The 23,300-nt window shown below is 44.9% G+C and overlaps 1 protein-coding gene across 3 annotated transcripts in view; it reads right to left on the bottom strand.

The window, feature by feature from the left end:
* ARFGEF2 (ARF guanine nucleotide exchange factor 2) overlaps positions 1 to 21,938 on the bottom strand; it is an 81,951-nt gene extending 60,013 nt beyond the window's left edge. The window contains exons 1-3 of one of the 3 annotated variants that reach the window (XM_019640940.1): positions 21,653 to 21,938; positions 7,518 to 7,548; positions 6,782 to 6,905 (exon numbers count right to left, since the gene is read on the bottom strand). In XM_019640940.1, the coding sequence (XP_019496485.1) occupies positions 6,782 to 6,905; positions 7,518 to 7,548; positions 21,653 to 21,773 (276 nt within the window). In that variant the 5' untranslated portion in view covers positions 21,774 to 21,938. Of the gene's footprint in view, positions 1 to 6,781; positions 6,906 to 7,517; positions 7,549 to 13,321; positions 13,588 to 21,652 lie in introns of those variants that run through there. The other 2 variants (XM_019640941.1, XM_019640942.1) reach the window with 2 other exon arrangements.
* Between the last annotated feature and the right edge of the window lie 1,362 nt (positions 21,939 to 23,300).

The following is a 23,300-nucleotide window of genomic DNA, read 5'->3' as shown; positions in this document are numbered from 1 at the left end:
GGATGATTTCCAAGCCTGGCTGAGCTTCAGAATCAGCTGAGGGAACTCATTAAAAATACAGATTCTTGGACCTCAACCCAGACCTACCGAACCAGAACTTCTGGGGTGGAGCCTGGGAATCAGTGTTTTTTCCCTTCAACCTATCCAGGTTATTTTGATGGTTGACCAGATAGAGGAGCCACTCATCTGACACAAACACTCTGGGATACGTGAATTCTGAGGCATCCTCTGCTTCCAGGGGCTTAGTCAGGACACTTGAAAACGCTGTTCTGTTTCTTATCTTTTTGGTTTCTGGCTTGCCTCTACCCGCACAAAGTGACACAAGCTCCGGAGGTTATCTACAGTGCTGCCACCCTGCCGAGGACTGACACAGTTTCTCAATGGCTTTTCCCTATCATGAGCTCTGAAAGCACTGCCATTCAATAAGCAGAAAGAAAAACAGATTGAGAGAGAGTGACCGAAGGTGAAAATATGATACTGCAGGATCGAGTGACTGAATGAGCAGGAGAGAAGCCTACACACACTCTGCTGACCAAGTCCAATCTCAGAGATCTCCAGGCAGGGGTGGAGGGTTTCACGAACAAGTCCAGATGGCCTTTATGTCGCCCCTCTCACTGCTGCATGTGCAGGCTTCCAAAGAGGGCGGCGCTGACTACCTGGTAATGAGCCCTGGTTTCTGACACTGCTTACTCCTCACTTCTGATGGACTCAAGTCCGTTTTGAGCACTGGGTTATGAGTGGGATGGTCTAAGAACTCCTAAAATGTGAATGCTGAAAAGCAGGCCCATCCAGGAAGGGCTCTGGTGTTGAGGAGAATTAACTACCCTGCCTTTCCTGTGCTTTGATGAACCTCAGAGGTATGGTCTATGGCCACATGTCTGCGATGTCCTAGTGTTGGAGCATTCACTGTATCCCTGGGAGTCGCATCTCTCTATAAGTTTGCTATGGCTAAGCCAAGAAAGAAGGCATATGCAGCTTTCTACAAAAATGATGATTCCATGAAAAATTTTGAGAAGATAAGGAAGGCTAGTATCTCTCAGATTACAGAGGGATTTTTGGAATGGAAAGAATTTCTTTGAGTTGAATTCCATGGAAGTTTGTTGCTGACCTGTGTTCCCTCAACTATGAAATATAAATACATGGGCTAAGGAATCGTTTCTCTTGATAAATAAACAATTATCAAATACTATGGACAGCAAAAAAAAAAATTAAAATGAATAAAATTTGTTCTCATAGAGCCCAACACTGATGCTGCAAAGCAAAGATGGAGGTGATTTACTGGACGTTTAACTCAAATACAAAAAAAGTTTGGAAGTACTCTCTCCTCTACAGACTCCTTAAAGGGCACATTACTCTTCACACTGAAAAGGGTTTTAAGTATGATTTTACTCCCTCGTCTGTGCAGTGAGACAGGGCCAGGAGAAAGCAGGGTTCCTGAGTCCTGTGGGTCTTTCTCGTTCTGCCTTCTCACCCTTCCTTGTGCTAGATGTTGTTCTGGGTACTGCGGGTATAATCGTGAGTAAGACAGTCCTTTTACTCACAGGGTTTCTACTCTCCAGGGGGTTTGGGCAGACCACAGCTAACCGTCCTGAGTGGGACCCACAGGGCCCTGTGTGATTTGTAGACATCTTGAACAAAGCAAGTTGCAGCAATAATGCATAGCATTATCTCATTTTTGAAAAATAAAAACGATGTGTAAGTATTTTTGTCGATGCATAGAAAAAAGCCTAGAGACATAGCTGAGGTCCCGTGGCATGAGCGTGCTTGGCAGACTCCCTTGGGGAAAGTGCTTTGCACAGTGAGTGAGGTGAGAAGCTACTGGAAGGTTTAAGCAAAGGATTAACATGATGTGCTACATTTCCAAAGGCTTCCCCTGGTTCCTATGTGGTGGATAGGCTGGAGGGCAACAGGGGTGGAAGGAAGCAGGGGACCAGTGAGGCTACCTCAGCTGTCCAGGAGGGAGATACTGGCGGCATGGACTTTGGTAGTGGTGGTGGGGGTGGGGAGTGATAGAGGTGGACAGTCTAAGTTCCACCTTATTTCTTGTGTTTTTGTTTTTTTAAGCTGAGCCATCCTGCCACCTGTTGGCAGCTCAGCTCGGGCCAGGAATCAAACCGCTGCTGCTCAGAGCTCAAACTCTTGCGCGAGCTCTTAACCAACTGAGCCACTCAGTCGGCCCCACCTTATTCCTTGTTAATAGAGTGAGGGGATGGGAACAGGGACAGAGGAGGAAGGCCTCTGGGCAGCTGGCTTGCTGATGCTTGCATCCAAGAAGGCTGCATGTACAGGAATGTTCATTGTAACCCTATTTGTTAATGACCTTTTACAGGGGAAAGGGCAAAAAAAACCCCAAAGTGGCATTAATATATGGACATTCAAAAGCAATATCCTGTATCTGCCTGTAGCAATATAGCAAGATCTTAAAGAGACACTGCTGAATATAAAAGGTGCAGAAAAATTTGTACAGGTGATACTATTTATGGAAAAAAAAATTGAAAAGAAAGAAAATTATACACCTAAACAGGCAACTGGGTTTGGGGCTACTGGTCCAAGGGACTTCAGCCTTATCTTTAAAGTTCTAAAAAATACAACAAAGAATGTATTAGGTATGATAAAAAATATGGTGAATGTTTAAATTAAAAAAAAAATTATTACAGTAAAAGACACACTGCCATTAATCCCCCTCAAAATACTCCCCCTCACATCAAACACACTTGTCCCATCATTCTTGCCACTTTCTGAAGCAGTTCTGGAAGTCCTCTTTCCTGAATGTCTTTAGTTGCGTTATCATGACTGCCTTGATGTTCTAAATTGATTCAGAAAGTTTATATTTCATGGTCATTTTGACATTGGGGAAGAACCAGAAGTTTCACGGTGCCAGATCCGGTGAATAAGGTGGATGAAGACACACCGTAATGTTTTTATTTGACAGAAATTGCTGCACCAGAAACGACGTGTGACATGGAGCACTGTCATGATGGAGGATGATTTACAGCACACTTTAAAATACACCTTCCCTCAACTGTAGCTCACACCCGACTAACTGTACCAAACAAGTTGAAACTTGACACACGCTGTTACTAAGGTCCACCATATTGTTTGATCAGACCTCATAGTCATGTACAACTTGTATAACTATAAATGGATTTTTAAATGTGCATTAACGAATCTTAAGTTTTCTAGAAGTAAGAGTCAAAAGACAATGCTTGTGGCATGAACAAGCATTGACACCCAGCCTTCACTGGGTGTAAAAAGAAAATATTAGAACTCAGTTTCTATCCACTTTTTATCTTATCCTTTTAAAAGTTCTATTTTTATAGGTTTTATAGTATATGTAATTTAATCACACACACACACACACACAATCTTACAATTGAAGAAGTATGACTATATTGGGAAGATATTCTTAGAAACATTTTGTTACTGCCTGGAGAAACTTGGAGATCACTCACGAGCTTAGACAAGGCTAAACTCTAATGCTCCTTCCCGCAAGCCTGGCCTTGTGACAGACCAGGTGCTGAAGCAAAGGAATACAGAGGATCTTTGTCATTTGGTAGAAGTGAGCAGAGGGGAAGTCTTTAGGCTTCTCCCAGTGGGGCGGGGGAACTCTGAGTTATGTGTGCTCACGCCAACCCAGAAGCCCCTTTCGCCTCCTATCTTCTCACCGAGCTCAAAGAAGACACGTTTGGCGCCCAGGGCAGAATGTGGATGTGTTTGCAGTGGCTCCAATCCAGCCAAACCAACCTTTACCCCTAGATGCTGGCCTTCCATTCCAAGAAAGACGTTATCTCACCCATGCTGGGAAAAGCCAAACAGGCTTTGCAAGGACAACCAAGAGGAAATGAAATTTTCATTCAGGTTCCAGGGAACACCCAGCCACTTTCTATGTCATAAAAAGGATGACACGTTTTACATTTTGAATACTAACCCAAGAAATCCTGGGTAGTAGGTGTACCTACTAAATTTCAGAGAACTTCCATTCTTAAAAAAAGAGCTAACCATATGTCATAAACCTCAAGGCAGGTACTACACTCTTCAATTTACAACTCAAGTCAAAGCAGGACATCAATGTTTTCATTAGAAATCATACACATTGACACAGAGTTCTGGAAATAGACAATTTCTAGGAAAACAGAGCATATTTTTAACTAAAGAGGCCAGATCTACGGGGTAATAGTTAAGAGTCAGGGTTGGCAACCTTTTTCTGTAAAGGACCACATACTAAATATTTAGGCTTTGCAGGTCCGTTCCACCTACTCAACTCAGCCATAGTAGTGGGAAAGCAGTCATAGATGATACATAAACGAACGGGCATGGCTGCTACTATGGAATGAATGTTTGCGCCCCCCCCCCCAATTCCTATGTTGAGGCCCTAACCCTGATGTGACGGGATCAGGAGGTCGGGCCTTTGGGAGGTGACTGGGGTCAGATGAGGTCCTGAGGGTGGCATCCTCAGGATGGGGTTTAAGAAGAAACACCCGAGAGCTGATGTGCTCTCTCCACCACGTGAGGACACAGTGAGAATGTGACCATCTATAAATCAGGAAGAGGGCTCTCATCAGGAACTGAACCAGCTGGTACCTTGATCTTGGGACTTCTCAGCCTCCAGAACTGGGAGGGAATAAATGTCTCGTTTAAGTCACCGGTCTGTGCTATCTGTTGTATCAGCCCAAGCAGATTAAGACAGCTGTGCTCCAATAAAACTTTATTTACAAAAGCTGATGGCAGGCCAGGTTTGGCTCATAGCTGTAGTTTAAGGAGCCCTGGCTAAGAACACAGACACGCGGGAAGGAAGTCTTAGACACCCACTCAATTCCATCACTTCCCGACCAGGGGAACCTGGCGGGGCTGGTCACTTGACTCTCTAAGCCTCAGTTTCCCCGACTATGAAATGGGGATGAGGGTTGTTGGGAGGATTAAACTCAATGATGTGGATAAAGCAATTAGCACAGGCTGAGTGCTCAATGCACGCTAGCCATTGTTCTTAGTATATCGACAATGTCAACTATCAGCACCAGCTTCAAAACGAAACCTTCACGTGAGGAGAAAACAACTAAAATTAAGCATTTGCCGAATTTTCTCAGAAAATGTTCCACAGCAACAAATATTTTAGGATAGAAGTAGGACGTGAGCCTGCCATTTAGAAATTCTTGGCTCATTATATGTTTCATAGGACAAGCTGTGCAGAATTATTCTGAATGAGAAAATGACTTTTCATTTGGAAGAGTTGCTTCTGTGAAGAAACGGTCATCAATTTTCAAGTATAGATATAGCAAAGAAGAGAGATTATTAGAGTAAATATTAGACTAAAGATGCCAAAAATGTAGCATGCCCACTGCCACTTGGCAGTTCTGTGCCTCAGCAGACATAACCAATCAATCATAGCACTTTCTCAAGAGACTCAGATGAGGCTTCATAAATCTTTTCAAAACGGCTTCTAAGCAATCATAATACAGAACCTATTCACTATTCCTGTTCTAGAACGTACTGGTAAATTGTGGACCTCTTCAATCAATTTTTATAAATGTATCATTGATGTAGGCTGCTCACTGGGGTTCTCTGAGGTAACCATAAACCTCAGAAGTATATGTTAACGAAAAATACAGGAATGCTGGACCAGGAATTAAGAAATCCACATTGTAGTCCTGTTTCTGTCTCTTACTATCTGTACGTCCTTGAACAAATCACCCTAACTTATCTACTCCTGCTTCATCAGTAAAAGGTAATTTATAACAAGGTTACTGGGGGGGGAGGGGGGGTGTCTAAATACAGTCACTCCTCATTTTTGCAGATTTTATACTTGCAAATGTGCCCACTCACTAAAATTTATTTGTAAGCCCAAAATCAATACTTGTGGTGCTTTTGTGGTCATTTGCAGACATGTGCAGAGCAGTGAAAAATTTGAATCATTGGACGCATAGGTTCTCAGCTGAGGTCGAACAAGGAGACGCTCTGTTCTTGTTTCAGCTCTCATACTGTAAGCAGTGTCTTCTTTATGGTCTCTTTACTGCTGTTTTTCGCATTTTTGTCCTTTTGGCTGGCGATGTTGCCATTTAAAATGGCCCCCAAGCATAGTGCTGAAGTGCTGTCCAGTGTTGCTAAGGGCGAGAAGGCAGTGATGTGCTTCATGTAGAAACTGAGTGTGTGTGAGGTAAGTCTTGTTCAGGCGTGTGTTATGGTGCTGCTGACTGTGAATCCAATGTTAATGAACCAATGATATATAATAAATAAGGTGTCTTTAACAGAAACACACAAAGAACAGTTACATATTGATCAGCTGTCCAACATGTTGAGACCAGAGGCTCGAGGGAGCCTAACCCTAGATTTCCTCTAGGAACAATGGTTCAGAATTCGCTAAATCAGGGTTTGCAACAGCTTTATAGAACATTAATACAAACGATGAGATTTGATTATATCCATTTTTCTACGTGACTTTATGAATTTTAATGCCATCAAGAAAGCGGCTGAATAAAAATACCTTATTGCCCATGTGCAGGGAATATTCCAATTAATGCTAAAGGTTTCATTTAGAAAAACATACGTAACAGACATCAATGAAATATTTCTAGGGAAACCAGATCTTTTTTTTAGCTAAGGAGGCCAGGCCCCTCTTCTCACCCTCATGAGACCTCTCTGTAAAGAAGTTGGAATACTCCTTTTCTTGTCACCTCACACGGCGTTCTGATATCAGGGGGGAGTCACCAGCATAGGTCCTGTGTAAGGACCACCCATGGCCTGCAAAGACCCACCCCCTTTACACCATTCAATTTAAACATGGTACCTGCAAGCAGTCGAGGGACGTGCTGACCACTCGTGGGGACTTGGACTGGCAAGCTAGCTCGAATGGAAGGAAATACTTGTCAGCTTCAATGAAGTTTGCCTTGGGTGGTGCGGCAGTGCCAAGCCTAGGAAAAATGCAAGAGAGGGACAGGGAGAAGAAATGAAACAACAAAAGGTTTGCTTTTCCTACACCTTGCTCTAACTTCCCATCCCACTGGCAAGCGTTTAATTAAAAGTGACTGTAAACTGCATCTGTGGGGTTAAACAATTAAAAGTTAAATATATGCATGAAGACAAAATATCAAAGTGCCACATGCAGACAGCAAGGCCTCTGATGAGCGAGCCAGACTGACTCTTGGCACCAGCCATGTCACAGCTCGATTTCTGAAATGTGACTGACTAGCTTTATTACTAGGAAGAAGAGGGGCAGCCCGTTACAGAGCAAGCTGTTCGCCCACTTAAGGAAGCATGACACACAAGGGACAAGGGTTTTGCCTCTTCTGTCAGAAAAAGGTACGACAGCATTAACCGATCTTCCTTACCCTTCCCTCCAAATAGTTATTAAGCCAGTAGCCTGTTAACCTAGCATTGGTTCACACACACACAAAATTCTGCAATGTGCCCAGCATGGGGCTAGGAGAGTGTGTGCTACCCGAGGACCAGAAATATGAGAAAACACGCCCAATACCTAATCCCTTAACACCGTACTTACGTAAGGAGAAAGCGCCCCTGCTTACCTCTGCTTTTCTATTTCAGCTTTAATTTCATCTGGTGAGGAAAAAGGAAAGGTCTGTTAGGAGCATGCAATATTTGTATAAAAGAAAATTTTACTGAAAGAGATTCAGAAACTATTGAAAAGAAAGTTTACGAGATTTTAAAGTACAGAAATGCTGATATGACATGATATGAAATGATTATAACAATGGCTAACAAAGAGCGGTTATTATATGTTAGGCACTGTTCTAAGTACTTTACAGATTTAAACTGATTTCGTCCTCACAATTCCATGAGATAGGTATTATTCTCTCCATCTTATTTAGGGCAGGATTTCTCAGCCTCGGCACTACTGACATTTGGGGACAGATAGTTCATTATGGGGCTGTCCTGTGCCCAGTAGGATGTTTTGCAGCATCTCTGGCCTATACCCATTTGATGCCAGTAGCAACCCCCTGCAGTTCCGAAAACCAAGGCTGTCTCCAGACCCTGCCAAGTGTCCCCTGGGGCAAAACTGATTTAGATGAGGAAATCAAGGTACAGTAAAATTAGGCAACTTTTCTCCTGGTACCTATCAGGAACTGGGGAACCAGAATTGGAACCCAAGCATTTTGGCTCCACAGACCATGTTCTAGCTACTCCCTTATTCTGCAAAATGTATGTTAATGATAGTTATCACAATGGCATGGTAATACAATAACATCTCAACTGTGCAAAAATATGGATAGAAAATTGGAAACAAATGTAATAAAATATTGAAAATCATCTAAGTAGTGGGAGGATTTTTTTCCTTTTTCTTTTTTCACATTTTCTGTGATAAGCACATATACTTTCTTTTTTTAAACAGCAAATGCTTTTTTAAAAATCGTGGTAAATATACATAAGATAAAATTTACCATCTTAACCATTTTTAAGTGCACAGTTCAGGGGCATTAAGTACATTCATGTTGTGCTAAGGCACATATAAGTTTTATGAATTAAAATTAACTTTAAAATCTTTACCATGGAGGTTACAACAGCTATGCAGTTAAGATTATGGAAATAAAGTGTCATTATTCAGATATTACAATCCCAGAGAGATAGCCTTATTTCCAGAATAAGGTTTTGTGCAGTTGAAGCATGAGAACACACTATCTAAATGCGCAGAATTCCCCCACACCCATTCAGTCAAATGTGTTCCTGCATTAGCTCCGTATATTGCCAAGCAGGCCAGTGAACAGGTCCACACTGAATGCCATGCATTCAGATAATCTCCAAAACGAAGCCTTTTTAAAAAAAATTATTCATTTGCTTTTTTCAGTTACAGTTGACAGTATTATTTTATATTAATTTCAGGTGTATAGCACAGTGGTTAAACATCTATACAATTTATGCAGTGATCCCCAATTAGTCTAGTAGTACCCACTTGGCACTGTACATAGCTGTTACACCGTTACTGACTATATTCCCTAGGCTGTACTTTACATCCCCGTGACTACTTCATAACTACCAACATGTACTTTTTAAAAAAAAAGAAATTTTATTAGGAAACAGTGTGTTCTTCCAGGACCCATCAGCTCCAAGTCAAGTAGTTGTCTTCCATCTAGTTGTGGAGGGCGCAGCTCCATGGCCCATGCTGGTATCGAACCAGCAACCTTGGTGTTATGAGCACTGCACTCTAACCACCTGAGCTAACTGGCTGCCCCACCAACATGTACCTCTTAATCTCTTCACCTTTTTCATCCAGCTCCCCAAACCCCCTCCTCTCTGGCAGCCATTAATCAGTTTGTTCTCTAAAACCAGCCTTCCTTACACCATCTCTCGAAAGCCAGTGGTTTGGCTATGGCATTAGTTAACCTAGCAACCCCGGAACACAGATCTGGAAGCTACAAACTTCCTTTTCTTGGACTGACTCTATTCTAGACTGAACTTGAGGATGTGAAAACCGAATACCTGGACTCACCAAAGGTGGCAAATTTGAACCTTCAAGCCAGTCTTTCAATGTCTTCTTACTACACACACAGAACAGGACAGAAACACCCAGATGACTAATATCAAGAGTTTTGCTCATGGACCATAAATCCTGTGACACGGTTTGTTAAAGAGAGCTCTGTGGCATGTTCCTGCCCTACACAGACAAGAATCCTCTCAGGAAGTAGCTCTGGCTTCCTCTGGCTGAAGCCCCCAGGCTGTGGGAGTGGCCCAGGAAATCCAACTGGGTGAGGCTGGTAGCCAGGCTTTCTGGTAGCCAGGCTTTCGGGTTTTAGAAATCTACATCCATAATGTCAAGGCTCTACTTGGGGATAACAATTATCTGTCACTGTGTGACATGTCAGAGGGGCACTGCTGCCCAAACTCAAACATAAGGTTTCCTTCCACTTACGGTTACCTTGTTAGGGTTAAGTTTAGATGTTAAAGTATCTGAAGCAATCAGGCCTTCGCTAGAGTCCGAGCTGGCCCCTAAGCTTTAAAATAATCTATTATGGAATGCCACTGGTTTCAACCCACTCATCTGTGAATCAATCCCCAGGACTGCTACTACTTACTGAGGCACCCAGGGTGATCAAATCAAGTGCAGGGGTTATACATTCAAAGGCCTAGGGGAGCCAGGCGGGGGACCTCAAGGAGCGAAGCCGGTGAGTGGGAGACATCAAGGGCAGGGAGGACCCCCGCCCCACCCAACAGGGAAAAGGGCACAGCAGCACCTTGGCCCCAGCTGACTGGCACCTCTTACAGACCCTGAGCCTAGAGGTGCCAGCTGTCCCAATTTTTCCAGAGGTCAAAATTCGGATTTTTAACGTGAACGCTCTGATTGCAATTCAAGTATTTAACCTTTAACTATTTAAATCCAACTATATAAAAAAAAGTTATGGCTCAAATAAAATTGGTTTACACGCTAGCCTGACCCTGGGGCTACCAGTTTGCAACCTTTGCTTTAAGGAATAGGGAAGAATCCAGGAGAAAGCACTTCACTGGCTGCAGAAAAGTAACTACAGAGAATAAAAGTGGCTTTAAGGACTATGACAAGCACTATGAGGACAAAGCATCCAACTTTTGTCCAAGCTAGATGTTGCTCGGGCAAAGAGCAAAGAGCAACTAAGGAGCCAGAGGGCCAGGGTTCAAGGCCAAACTCTGCTCAATTTTACAGATGAAAAACAAGACTCAGAGAGGTTATAAGACTGTAAGTGGTGGGGCGGAGACTTTGAACCCAGAAAACTGGACTCCAGGACCCATGTTCATAACCTCTCGGGTACTGTGACTCTCAAATAAGCGTGCAGAATCACTCTGTAAACTATAAATGTGGAACAATATAAATGTGGGCTTTGCTATTACAAAGGCAGACTGTGAAGGCCACAAAGCCCTGGTGCTAGCTCGTCCGTGAGCCCCATCTGGCTTGGGGGAGGCCATTTACAACCCGGTTCTGGAATCTTCCAGTCCCCTTCCTGGCCAGCTGCAGCCGGACCACAGTGAAGATGCACCCTGGTCTTCTAAAGGGAATAAACAAGGGCCGAGCAACGCGCAGCAGTGGCGGTGAGTGAATATCAGAGCCCACCGCCGGGAGCGGAACGAGACTAACCAGCCAGACAGCTACTGCAGGAGGCCAAGAAGCTGCCATGGCTGCAACTTGTATTGTTCACAGATTTAAGTATTCCCACAAGAATTAGGACTTGTTGCACTCTCTAAACCACTTTTTGTTAAAGAAAAAATATGAAAAATCCTCTCTACTCCGCACAGCAGAAGTTGGGATGATGGGAAGCTCAGGGAGGGGAGGGGGGCGTGGCCTGAGCAGAACAGTATTTTGACATTCAGTTCACTCTGGCTGCTGTTTTGAGGATAAAGAGGAGGGTGGCCAAAACAGAAGCAGGGAAGTCGATCAGAAGGCTACTGCTAATAATCCCCCAAGCAATAATGGGGGCTTGGACCAGGGTAGAGGCTGCGGGGTAGAGGGAAGTACCCATCTGAACCACATAAAAGTGCCATTTTTTATAGTCAAATATTACTAGTTTCATAAGGTCCAGTCTAACAGTTGGATTCTGGATGTATCTGGATAACATAATTTTTTTTTTCCTCATTAAAAAAAGGCAGAAAATGGAACAGGGAAAAGGGGTGTGGCAGATAGTTTGACACAGCCTGGTGTGGTGGAAAGAAAATAGGCTTGTTAGAGGCAGAACTAGGTTCAAGTCCTAGCACGGTCATCAACGAGGTGAATGATGCCAGGTGGGTTATTAAACCTCCCTGACTCTGGACTTCCTACCCAAAACAATGACGCTGCTAAAAGGCAGTCCCGTATGCGCCAGGGCCTGACTGGGCAGCGGGTGCAGGTAATTCTCTGGCCAAGGCATACAGCGGGCGGTCAATACATGTCAGTTCTCCTGATCTTCTCCTAAAACAGGAGTCAGCAGCAGTGCAAAATCTCTAGCGCCATCCGAGGAACCAAGCACAGCCAAGGGGAAGAAGAAAACGAGTGCAACCCAAATCCTCGTCTTAAGAGCTCACGTTCAGTAGGGCAGGGGCCTCACCACACCCCACGGAGGCGAGAGCACTCTTATCCACAGTTCCACAGGTGGGGACTCCCAGCACAGAGAGGTGAAGTGCTTCTGTGTAGTCAGGGTGCACACCCAGGCTGGCTGGTGCAGAGCAGGCGCCCCAGAACCCCTCAGTGAGGAGGAAGCGGAGGAGGGTGGCTGAAGGAAGAGCAGCATACGGTGGGGCACCGCCTGCTCCAGGTTACTGCTCCATGTCTTACCAGGCACTGCCTTCCCAACGCCAGCTGGGCAATTAGCAGCAATAAACGAGCAGGCTGAGTGGGGTGGGGCGGCTTCAGCCGAAAAGCACCCTGTCTTCCTGGGAAATGCTTCCTGGGCGTCGCTGCCATCTATGAACCTCTCAGGTCACAACTCCCCTTCCATCAGCGACTTCAGCACCAGGTCACAGTCTCTGCTCTACTCCCAAGCTGAGCCCAACAGTGACCATCAACAACCTCCACAATGCCATCACCGGTCAGCTCCCACAACGTCCCGTCAACCCTCTGCCACACACACCTGATCCGCCACACTCCTGCTTACTAAGCTGCCTTCAATTCCTTCAGCTCCCCTTCCAGTGACCTCCTCCCCTACAAGCCAGCAGGCCGTGGCTGGTCACCCCGTGAATCGTGTCCTGGGTGGAACTGTGGCACTTCAGCTCCTTCCTGCTCTCTGCCACAACCTCCTCTCCTTCCGGCTGACCTCTCAGCTGCTCCCAGCGGGCCTTTCTTTGGCCTGTCAGACTTTGACAAGGCTACTATGTCAGCTTTCCCTTTTCCGCACTTTCCAGGACAAATCCCATCAGCATACTTATCCGAATGATAGGCAACCAATAGTCTTGGCTCTCTCTGACCTTTAGTCTGAACTTCTGGCAAAATCCCAAACTTAGATTACATGCCACCATCTCCTTTTGACCTCTTTCCACCTAACAACCAGACCTCTGACAACAGGCCAAGCTGATAGGTCTACAAGGCCATGATTACCACCCACAAAAGGAACCCTAAATCCTGCCCCTTAAGCCCACCTTCTCTTACTCTGCACAATGACCACCACGCATTTCTCTGCTCTTCTCAAATACCCCATCTCTCCCTCCTAATCATCACCACTCCTCTTTACTCACCACCGACGGAACGGCCGCCGACTTCACACTGAAACTAGAAGCTGCCACAAGGAGACTCCCCCAACGTTCTGTTAGCGAACCTACAAACTGACGTCCTTCCGTACCCACCCTCCTCTCTAGCTGGAAAACAGTCGGGGTCCAGTCCCCCCAGCTCTGTCGTCGGCCATCCTGACCTGACTTCACAGGAGCTGCATGCTCTCCGTACCATCTAGACTCTCATCACTTCTCACCAGGCCACCACCATCATCTCCCATCTGGACCACAACCGCCTCTTATCTGGTCTCACGGCTTCAGCTCTTAGCCTCCCTCCACCTCACATTCTTCTTTACACAGCAGCCAGAGATTCCCTGAGAATGTAAACCACACTCCATCTGCTCAAAACAGATTATCCATATTCCTTATAAATCAGATTATAGTTGCTTCTCTGCTCAAAATTCTCCACTGGCAGCTCATCTCACGCTGAGTAAACTCCAAAATCTTGACCTTGGCCTCCAAGCCTTTCGGAGATCTGGCCCCCTGCTACCCCTCTGATCTCACCTTCTACTACCACCTGCCTCCGGCCCACCTGCTGCGTGTTCCTGTTTCAGGGCCTTTGCACTTCCTTTTCCTGCTGCCTGGAATGCCCTCCCTCCCCCAGACATCCACATGGCTCCTTCCCTCACTTCCTTCAGATCACTGTTCACATGTCACCTCTTCACAGTCCTTCCCTCACCTCCTAAAACTGTCATCCCTACCCCTCATCATTCTCTATCTCCTTACTTGCTTTAATTTTTCACTTTACCCTGACTTATTTTTCTAATCTTTCTTCACAGTATTTACCACCCTTACCGATTCATTTATTATCTGCCTTCCTCAGTAGAATATAAACTCTATAACAAGAGACTTTTGTCTGTTCTCATCACGGAATTCCCAGCACCTAGGAATTCCTGGGCACACAGTATGCACTCAATATTTGTTGAATAAATTGTCCTTTCTCTTTCCTGCATTATTTAACCTCTCCCTCAACTGGCTCCAATCCCAGGGGTATTTAAACAAGTTCAAGTCTCTCCTACCTTTAAATAAAGAAAAAAACAAACAAACAATAAACCTTCTATGATCTACATGTCTTCCTCCCTTTCACACCACAGCCAAACTCTGGGAAAGAGTTGTCTGTGCTCCTTATTTTCTCACTTCCCACTCATGCCTCAACCCACTCCAGCCTGGCTTTCACCTTCACTGCACCACCAAAACGACTCAAGCTAATGTCACCAATAACCCTCCTGTCTCTCAATCTGATGGGCATTTTTCCAGTCTCTATCTGGCTTGACCTCCCCTCAGCATTTGACCTTACTGACCTTAACCTCCTTGAAATTTTCTCTACTTCTGGTTTCATAAGCACACACTGTCATTTGCCCTCTGACTCTTGCTGTCCCATCTCTTCTCCATTTCCTTTGCAGACTCAGCCTCCTCTGCCCAGCCAGAGCAGGCTGGGGGTCCTCAGGCCCAGGCTCCCCTGCCTCTCCTTGTCTGTACACTGTCTCTCCAGGCCATCTCATCCTCACCTACACCTTCGATTGCCACCTACACTAGGATGACTCCCAAATATCAATTTCCAGCCCAGGCCTGTCATGAATATCAGGCTCATATATCTATCCACTTCCTACTCCACCTGTCCAACTGGATGCTCAAAGGCAGGTGATACTCAACACATCCAAGTCCCAACTCATATCACCCCCCCCCGCCCCCTACCTCTCCCGAGATGGTCTTCCCACACTCCCAACTTAAAGAACGGCACCAACATCCAGCCAGCCAGCTGGCTGAATCACACACTTACTGGTCAGCCTTGCCAATCTTCTTTCTCATGTTCTTATCCAATCCATCACCAGGTTTTGTTAGATTTACCTTCAAAGCTAGTGGGAAATCCATTCTTTTTGCTCTATGTCTATTGTCATCACTAAGTCCAGGCCACCAACATCTCTCACCTGGATGACAGCAATCCCTCTGGTCTTCCTCTAAGGTGTTCTGAACACAATGGCCCAAGTGACCTTTCCAAAATACAAACCTGGTCATCCTATCACCTTCTTCCCTGCTCAGAACTCTTCAGTGTCGTTTGAAAAAAAAGCAGTGTCGTCTCACTGCTTTTGGTCTAAAAGTCATACTTCTCATCGTGACCTCCAAGGTCCTACATAGTGGGGTCCTAGACTACCTCTCCCACCTTATCCCCTAACACTCTTCCCTGCCTTTTTTTTTTCCAACTAAAATTTAAAAAAATTTTGTTTTGAGATAATTACAAATTCACATGCAGTGTATCTTTTAGTTTCCTTAACAGTCATACTCCTCACTGCCACAGGGCCTTTGCACATGCTGTTCCCCTTGCTGCCAACCGCCTCTTACCCCAAGCTATTTAATTAGTACTTATCATTCAGATCTCAGGACTTCCTCAGGGAAGTTTTCCCTTGCCCCTTTGTTCACCCCCTTGCAGGACCACGTTTCTTTCCTTCACAAGACTTGTCAGGTTGTTAGTATGACTCAGAGGACGTGAGCCTTTGAACAATGCCCTTCTTCCCCACTAACCGCAAACTCCCTAAGAGCTAGGTCCTTGTTTGTTTGTTTTGTTTCCCTTGTATCATGACACCAAGTGTGAGACCCAAATAAATATCTTCTGAATGAACATCAGCCTGGTTCAGTCAATAAGCCAAAGGACTAAATAAAGAACCAATATGCACTGACCAGTCCCTGGGATTGAGGGCAAATTTAAGAATTTTATGTCCTAGCACAAGAAGGCCGTTCTCCCCACAAACCTATAAAACCTAATAAAATACCTAATAAAAAAGCTAAAAGACTTATTTACAACCAAGACAGTAGACCAAAAGAAGCTTCATACAGGAAGACTCCAAGAATGAATTAACAAACATAAAACTCTTTTCTAAGACACCTTGCTGGAAAAAGAGTCAGCTATTTTCCTGGCAGGCCCCTAAGCCTGGTGCAAATGGTGAGAACTAAATACAGTGCTGAGCTATTTATACAGGAGACTCCATGTTCTTGCTGATCAAGTACACATTTTTCACAAGTTCGCTTTTTCCCATAAAGAATGGTCTGACTGTTTTCCCCAGCACGGCTTACAGTCTCCCCTGAGATTTACAAGTACAGGACAGAGCTCTAAATTCATCCAACCACTTGTTTCACCAGTGTTGAAATGTCAGACTAGCAAAAAGATCCATAACCAGCGGATAGGCAAGAGCAAGCACTCCGTTCCCTCTCCTTTAAATATGGTAATAATACCAATGCCTCTGAATTTCAGCAGGTCCTCTGTTAGGTGGCAGGTACTGGGTCAGTTACTTCACTGCATTAGCTCCTTTAACCTTTACAATAATCCTGTGGCATGGGTATTACCACCTTTATCATCTCAGGAAACTGAGGCTCAAGGAAGCTAAATTATTAGCCCAGGTTCACAAGACTAATCAATAAGCAAAGTTTCAAACTCGGCTCTCCATGAATTTTTCTGCCAGTCCTATAAATAAATGCTTTAAAAATCAAAATCCAATTTTTAGATGCTGCTTCTAGATAGATGGCATCCTTCCAAAGAATCATCACAAAACTTTTCAACAAAAAGTAATCCGTCAGGGTCCCAAGTCCCATTATTTCTCAAAACTTTTATCATCTACAGCACTTGTAAACAAAATGTCTAATCAAAACACCAGAATTTGCTAAAACTAAAGATTTAATTCTGTATTTCAATTTAAAGCCTTACTTTATTTGTTATGACAACTTAGGGATATTTTTGGTATTTTTCAAATTTTGCACTTAGGTTCTTCCTAATGGTGAGAATAGTTATTTTGAATACATCAAAATTAGAAGAACAACAACATCATATGGCAGAAAAAGTTACTTGCCACATATCATATGGATGTGTAAATATTAAATGTTTTTTGCACATTAATATACAACTAAGATTTATGAATGCACTCAAAGCTTTAACTGGCTCCTTCCCAATGACTTTTAAACAAATTCTTTTCTACCTTAAAAAAACAAAACAAAAATACCCCTCCAATGATCCACATCTCTTCCCTTTCAACCCACAGCCAAACTCTGGGAAAGCGCTGTCTGTGCTCTGTTTCCTCACCTCCCACTCATGCCTCAACCCACTCCAGTCTGGTTTCCACCTTCATCGTGTCACCAAAACAGCTCAAGTGAAGATCACCAAAGAACCACATGTTTCTAAATTCCACGTATTAAACAGCTAGAGTAGCACATCTAAAAATGAGTTTTATGATTTATATGTCAGGATAGAGCCTGTGTTGCAGCTGTTTCCCCATCTGGCTGTGCAGATGTGGGCAAGTTGCTCTCTGGGCCTTGGTGTCCCCAAAGACAGATATCAATGACACGTCATGACTCCAGAGTTAATAAGAGGGAGTTTACTGCTGCTGAAGAGAGATGTCGTAAATCAGAAAAACCTAATCATTCAAATGAAGCACATGGGAACCCCACTCTTTATCCTCATTTCTTTCTTCCCTTTAGTCCCTAAATTAAAGTAAACCAAAGACATATGCAATAGAAAGCTGCAGGAAGAAAGCTGCGATCTATTTCACGAAAGGCTTTCAAATACATCTTGAAAGTCAACTATAGAAAATGTAGTCTCTCTACTTACAGTTTGCTTGCTGAAGCTCCACTAAAACTTCACTGCAGTATAATAACTGTTGAAAGACTCCACTGAGTATTTAACATACAATACAAGAGCTTTCATATGGAGAAGCAGTACAGCATGGTAGGAATTTAAGATCGTGGGCTCTCGCGCCAGACTGCCCGTGTTCACACCCCGGCTCCACAGCTTACTGGCTGAGCTACGCTGGCCAACTGCTCTGGGCCTCAATGAGGATAATAACAGTAAGAACTACACTGCATGTAAAGCACATGGCACTGTGCCTGGAACATAAGAAATGCTCAGTACATGACAGATACCACGTAGTTATTACATAACGTGATTTTTCAAAAGTCTCAGTTGGGCGACTACATTAATCACAATGTAGGTTCATCAACTGTAATAAATGCACCACTCTGGTGAAGGATGTTGATAATAGGAGGGGCTATGCATATGTGGGGGCAGGGAGTATGTGGGGATTCTCTCTTCTTTTCATGCAATTGTGCTGTGAAGCTAAAAACTGCTCTAAAAAATAAACTATTTTTTCAAAGTCACTCAATTTCATATGAAAAACATATATGTATGTTGACTATTTTTATATTTTCTTGATAATGACTAAGAATAATGACAGCTACAATGATAGAGCACTTAAACCTTACTTAGCCCTTTGTGCGTACCAAATTATTAAATAAGATACTGCATCCCTTGTCTTACATATACGAAAAAAGTACTGTTAGGACAACTCAGTTAAAATTTTCCAGATTTCAAGACAAATTTTTCAATTCAAATACACTCAGATTATCTTGTCAAATCTCTAAACGTCACAGTTTTAGAACAGAGAAATAAGTTAAGGAGAGATCATGGGAGAAAATGGCTCTTAAATAAGACAGTTATGAAGGGGAGGTTAATCATGTAATTATGTTCCCCAACAGAGGATCAAACGGTTCAAGATTTCTAATATACAAAGCTTTGCTAACAAGGTAAAGAGCAACAACGTCCTTGAGGTGATGAATATTCTCACAGGCTTTGTTGCTTTCTCCAGGTAAAGGCTGGAAGGATACCAAGCCCTCATTGGGCAGTCTCCATCTATGCATTTGGCATTTAGTGCAGATGAGTCCCTGACATTACTCCAAACCTTTGCCATCTTGATCATCACTGTTTTTACATGGGAGAACAACCCCAGTCTTCTGAGCTCAGCAAGTTAATACTCCAGTAAACACAGCTTTTCAGTTGTGTAAATTCTTATGTATCGCATGTACACCAAATAGAGCAATAAGTCATTCCTGAACGAGGAACCAAAGTAGGTTAAGAACATCAAGCCAGAGCACTTACAGTTTCTGTGGTTTGTCGCTTAAAATAATAAAAATAAACAAGACCAGCAAGCCTTTACAAAGCACCAACTACATGCCAAGGTCTTTGCACATGTCAACTAACTTTATAATAACCCTATGAGGAAGGTAGAAGACCTGTCCAAGGTCACAAAGGCTGCAAGTGGAAGGCAGGGGATTTGAACCCAGGCAGTCTTGAGTCCAGAGACCAAGCTCCTAACTCCTATACTCTGCAGCCCCTGCAGCCCCAATCCCCTCCCACAACATGTTACAATTGGCAGACTCAATATCACAGAAGCTGTTTCCTGTAAGTGGTCTCTCTCATTCAAGCATTTCAACTTTGAGCAGTCATTTACAGTTCCTCTTATCAAAATGAACGATAACCCACATATGGTAACCTTTGAAATACCAGCCACATTGCAACAATTCTTATACACAGGCTCATCTCAGCTACTTTTACTGGACACAGGAAGGACTGTGTCTTGAGATGCAGAGTGAAATCTCACCAGGTACTTTGCTATGTTTTCTGTTTATATAAAATAAAAGCAGTCTTTTGTTTAACAGCAATGACACAATTACTCTCTTAAACAAGATGGCCAGTTTAACTCCACACTATGCACAGGTTCCCATATAATAGTTCCTATTACCTGATCTGATGATAATGAGGCGCCACCATGTCAATTTGCTATTTATTTAACCTGTGGTCAAATTACTTCCTTTATAGGCTATATCCTACAATTCACTACTAAAACACTGAACGTGCATTCCACAATTTGGGTTGGAAAAAATCGAGATTTCTGGACAAAGATAACCAAAAATATCTAATAAACTCTCAACGTTATGGCCCTTTATGACCCTATACAACAATTTTATAAGTATGTTCCAAAAATGTGATATATAATTTGGTGAAAATTATATGTTAAATTTTCTGAGGAATGAAAACTTTTCTGCCAAAAAACTATTTTAAAACGTCGGCAGCAATACTCTTAAAGTAATATTGACAGCATAGAATTCAGGCAGATTTCAAAGTGGAGTTATAAGTATCAGGCTTTTGCTTAACTAACAAACTGCTTTGTAGTGCTTATCCAGCATTGCTGATAAAACAGCATCCAACAGTTGGCCTTGGTTTTCTGAATAGAAGAGCTTTACAAATCTAAATCTCAGTAAATTCATCCAAGGCTATCTAAGCAACAACAGCCTCTATATCAATAGTTCTTGATCCTTGAGGGAGTCTCAACCCTCATGAGAATCTGATGAAAGCCATGGACCTTCTTCCCAGAGAAGTGAAAAGTTCAAAAGCCCATTCCCACCCCCCAAGAATCCCAGCACTGTACCTCGTACCAAATGAAGGAAGAAAGGTGATGGCAACCTCAAACTTTGCGACAGAAAATCAAACTTTCCATTTACTCAATTTGTTAGGGAAAACAGGTCTTTTTACAGATTTCAAACCAAAGGCACTGGGGCGGTGAATTAACTTGAAGCCCCTTCTGGTCCAATGTATGGACCCTTCCCGTCCAGAACTCTCTTCTCCCAAACTCCACATGGATACTTCTTGCCTTTCAGTACTCAGCTCAAATGTCACCTCCTCAGAAAGGATCACTTTCTTGACACTCTTATCAAAAGCAGTCCGGAGGCCTTCATGACCACATCTCACTCTATCTTCACCAAATATTTACTTGTATTCAAAAATGTCTCAATTTTCTTATTTGTCTCCCTATTAGAATGTAAGTTCCATACGGGCAAATACCTTGTCTGTCTCATTCCCCATCGCACCCTCAGCGCCCATCAATCACGGTGCTTGGTGCCCAGTGGGCATTTGTTGAATGACTGAAACTATGATAGTTTAGATGTTGATGTTGGAATGAACTATTAAGGTGTTAACTAGCTATGAGTTAACTAGCTGTGAGTTAGCATTCTCCCCCTTTCCATAATCGGCGCGTCCATTCAATCAGCATCTATTGTATATGTGCCAGGCACTACTGCAAGTGTAGGGGATCCAGAAGTGAATAAAACTGACAAGTATCTTTGCCTTCACAGACCCTCTAGTTTAGTGGCCCGCCCAGGGTTAGACATCTTGCACACCACACTTGGGAGGTGCGGGATAACCCCCTACATGCCTTCCCTAGAGGAGTTATGGGAGATTCCCCAAATGAAAGGAAAACATTCTCCAATCCGGCACTCCCAAAGCAAGCCTCAGGGGTTCCCCTAAAATCAGCTCTTCCCCCCTGCCCTGCTTGCTCACATGGGGGAACCCTAACCAGCAGAATGAGGGTAAATAAAAAATTTAGGGCAAGGGCTACTGCTTCTCAGGGTGGTGAGGGGAGGAACCAGGAAACCAGACGGCAAGGAGTCGTGGCAAGAGCCCGGAGCTGGGAGAGCCAGCCCTGGCTGTCACCAACTTGCTAGGTGACCTTGGGCCAGTCCCGGGGTGCCAGGGCATCAGTTTCCCCCGGGGTGTAATGAGGAGGTCGGGAGGGTGGGACTCGGGGTCGGGGGTAGGTGGAGCCCAGGAGGCCGGGCTGAGGACGAGTTAGGGTAACGGCTGACGTAGGGAGGCCGGCGCGGGGCCGGGCCGGGGCGGCTCACCCACCGAGCGCCACTTGGCAGGCCCTGCGCAGCTGGGAGTGCTGGGGCCGCTTCACCTCCTTATCGGCTAGGATCTTCTCCAGGGCCCGGGACACGAACATGCTCTTGGTCTGGCTCTCCTGCATGGCCCCGACCCGGCGAGGGCAGGGAGCCCCGCGGGCGGACGGCGCGAGCGAGCGGGCGAGCGAGGCTGCGGGCCCGGCGTCCCGGCCGGCACCGGCCGCGTCCGTCCGCGCCGCCCCGTCAGGAAGCGATGCCGCGGCCCCACGGCGCCGCCATGTTGGAGCGCGTCACGTGACCACGTGACTGGCGGGGCCGCTACGGCCGCCGCGCGTCCGTCCGTCGACCCCGTGACCCCCAGAGAGGCGGGGCCTACAGTTGGGGTCGGGGCGGGGCCAGGTGGGCAAAAAGGGGAGGGGCAAGGGCGAAGGAAGGAAGGAAAAAAGGTGGGCGGAGAGTGAAAGTGGACGAAGGCGGGAGGGGACGTGAAGGAGAGAAGACAGCAGGTGAACCGGTGGAGGGGTGGTGATGGGGTTGAGAGAAGGTGAGAAGAAGCAATGAGCATGAGAGTGGCGATCAGGGGTAAGAGAGATGAGGAAGGAGATGAGAGTAAGAGGAGATAGGAGGAGAGGAAGGAAAGAAGAAGAAAGAGAAATTTGGAAAAAAGAGAATTGGTAATGGAGTGAGAAAGGTGGTAAAGGAACAAGAGGAGGAGGGGAGGCGGAGAGAGGAAGCTAGGGGATTAGAAGAAGTGATGTGGTTAGAGATGAGGTCAGAGAAGAAGGGGAGTGGAGATGGGGTGAAAGAAGGTGAAGGGATGAGGGCAGAGCAGAGGTAGGAAGAAGAGAGTCTAGAAGAGCAGAGAAGGGGAGAAATGAATAGGAGATGGGGAGATGGATAAAGGGAAGAGGGGATGAGTTAGGAGATAGGGAAGAGGAATGAAGTGGAAAAAGAAATGGTGTTGGAGGGAGGTGAGAAAGGAGGACAAGCAACATGGTGGGTGATGGAGAGAGAAAAGAAAAGAAAGGGATTAATGGGTGGATGGAAAGGTGAAGGGATGGGGGGGAGAGAGAGAGAGACAGACAGACAGACAGAGAGAGAGAATGGCATTCATGTACACTCTTCAAAACTGTCAGCAAGACATATACACCTTCCACAGCACCCTTCTGACACCGCAGTAGCGCTGACTTTTGGCCATCTAGTTCAGAGGACTTTTTTTTTAATATTTTATGGGGGAATTGGAGGAGGGGAATAGTGTTGGGGAATCGGGGAAGGGGAACAGACAAGTTGCTGTCCTTTTGTTCTTCAGTCTAGTTGTGGAGGACGTTGCTTCACTGGCCCATGTTGGTATTATTATTGCACTCTTCCCAGGTGAGGCAGATCGGTTGCTGGCCACTGTACAGGTTGCTCACAGAGGGTCTTGGCAGCTCGCGCCGGCTGCCAGACACTAAAGTAGCTCACAGCAACCCACTGCGGCCCCACTGCAGCCTACGCCATCGCTGGCGACTCACTGCAGCCCAGCTCCAGGTCGAGCTGTTGTTCACCATCTTAGCTGTAGAGGGCGCAGCATCACTGGCCCTCATGTGGGATCTGAACCGGGGCCCTGCTGTTCAGAGCTGGTGTCCCGAGCCAACTCTTAACCAATGTGCCAT

The sequence above is a fragment of the Hipposideros armiger genome, unplaced genomic scaffold (assembly GCF_001890085.2).
Source record: "Hipposideros armiger isolate ML-2016 unplaced genomic scaffold, ASM189008v1 scaffold_54, whole genome shotgun sequence".
Taxonomy (NCBI): domain Eukaryota; kingdom Metazoa; phylum Chordata; class Mammalia; order Chiroptera; family Hipposideridae; genus Hipposideros; species Hipposideros armiger.
This window is presented reverse-complemented; position numbering and strand designations above follow the sequence as displayed.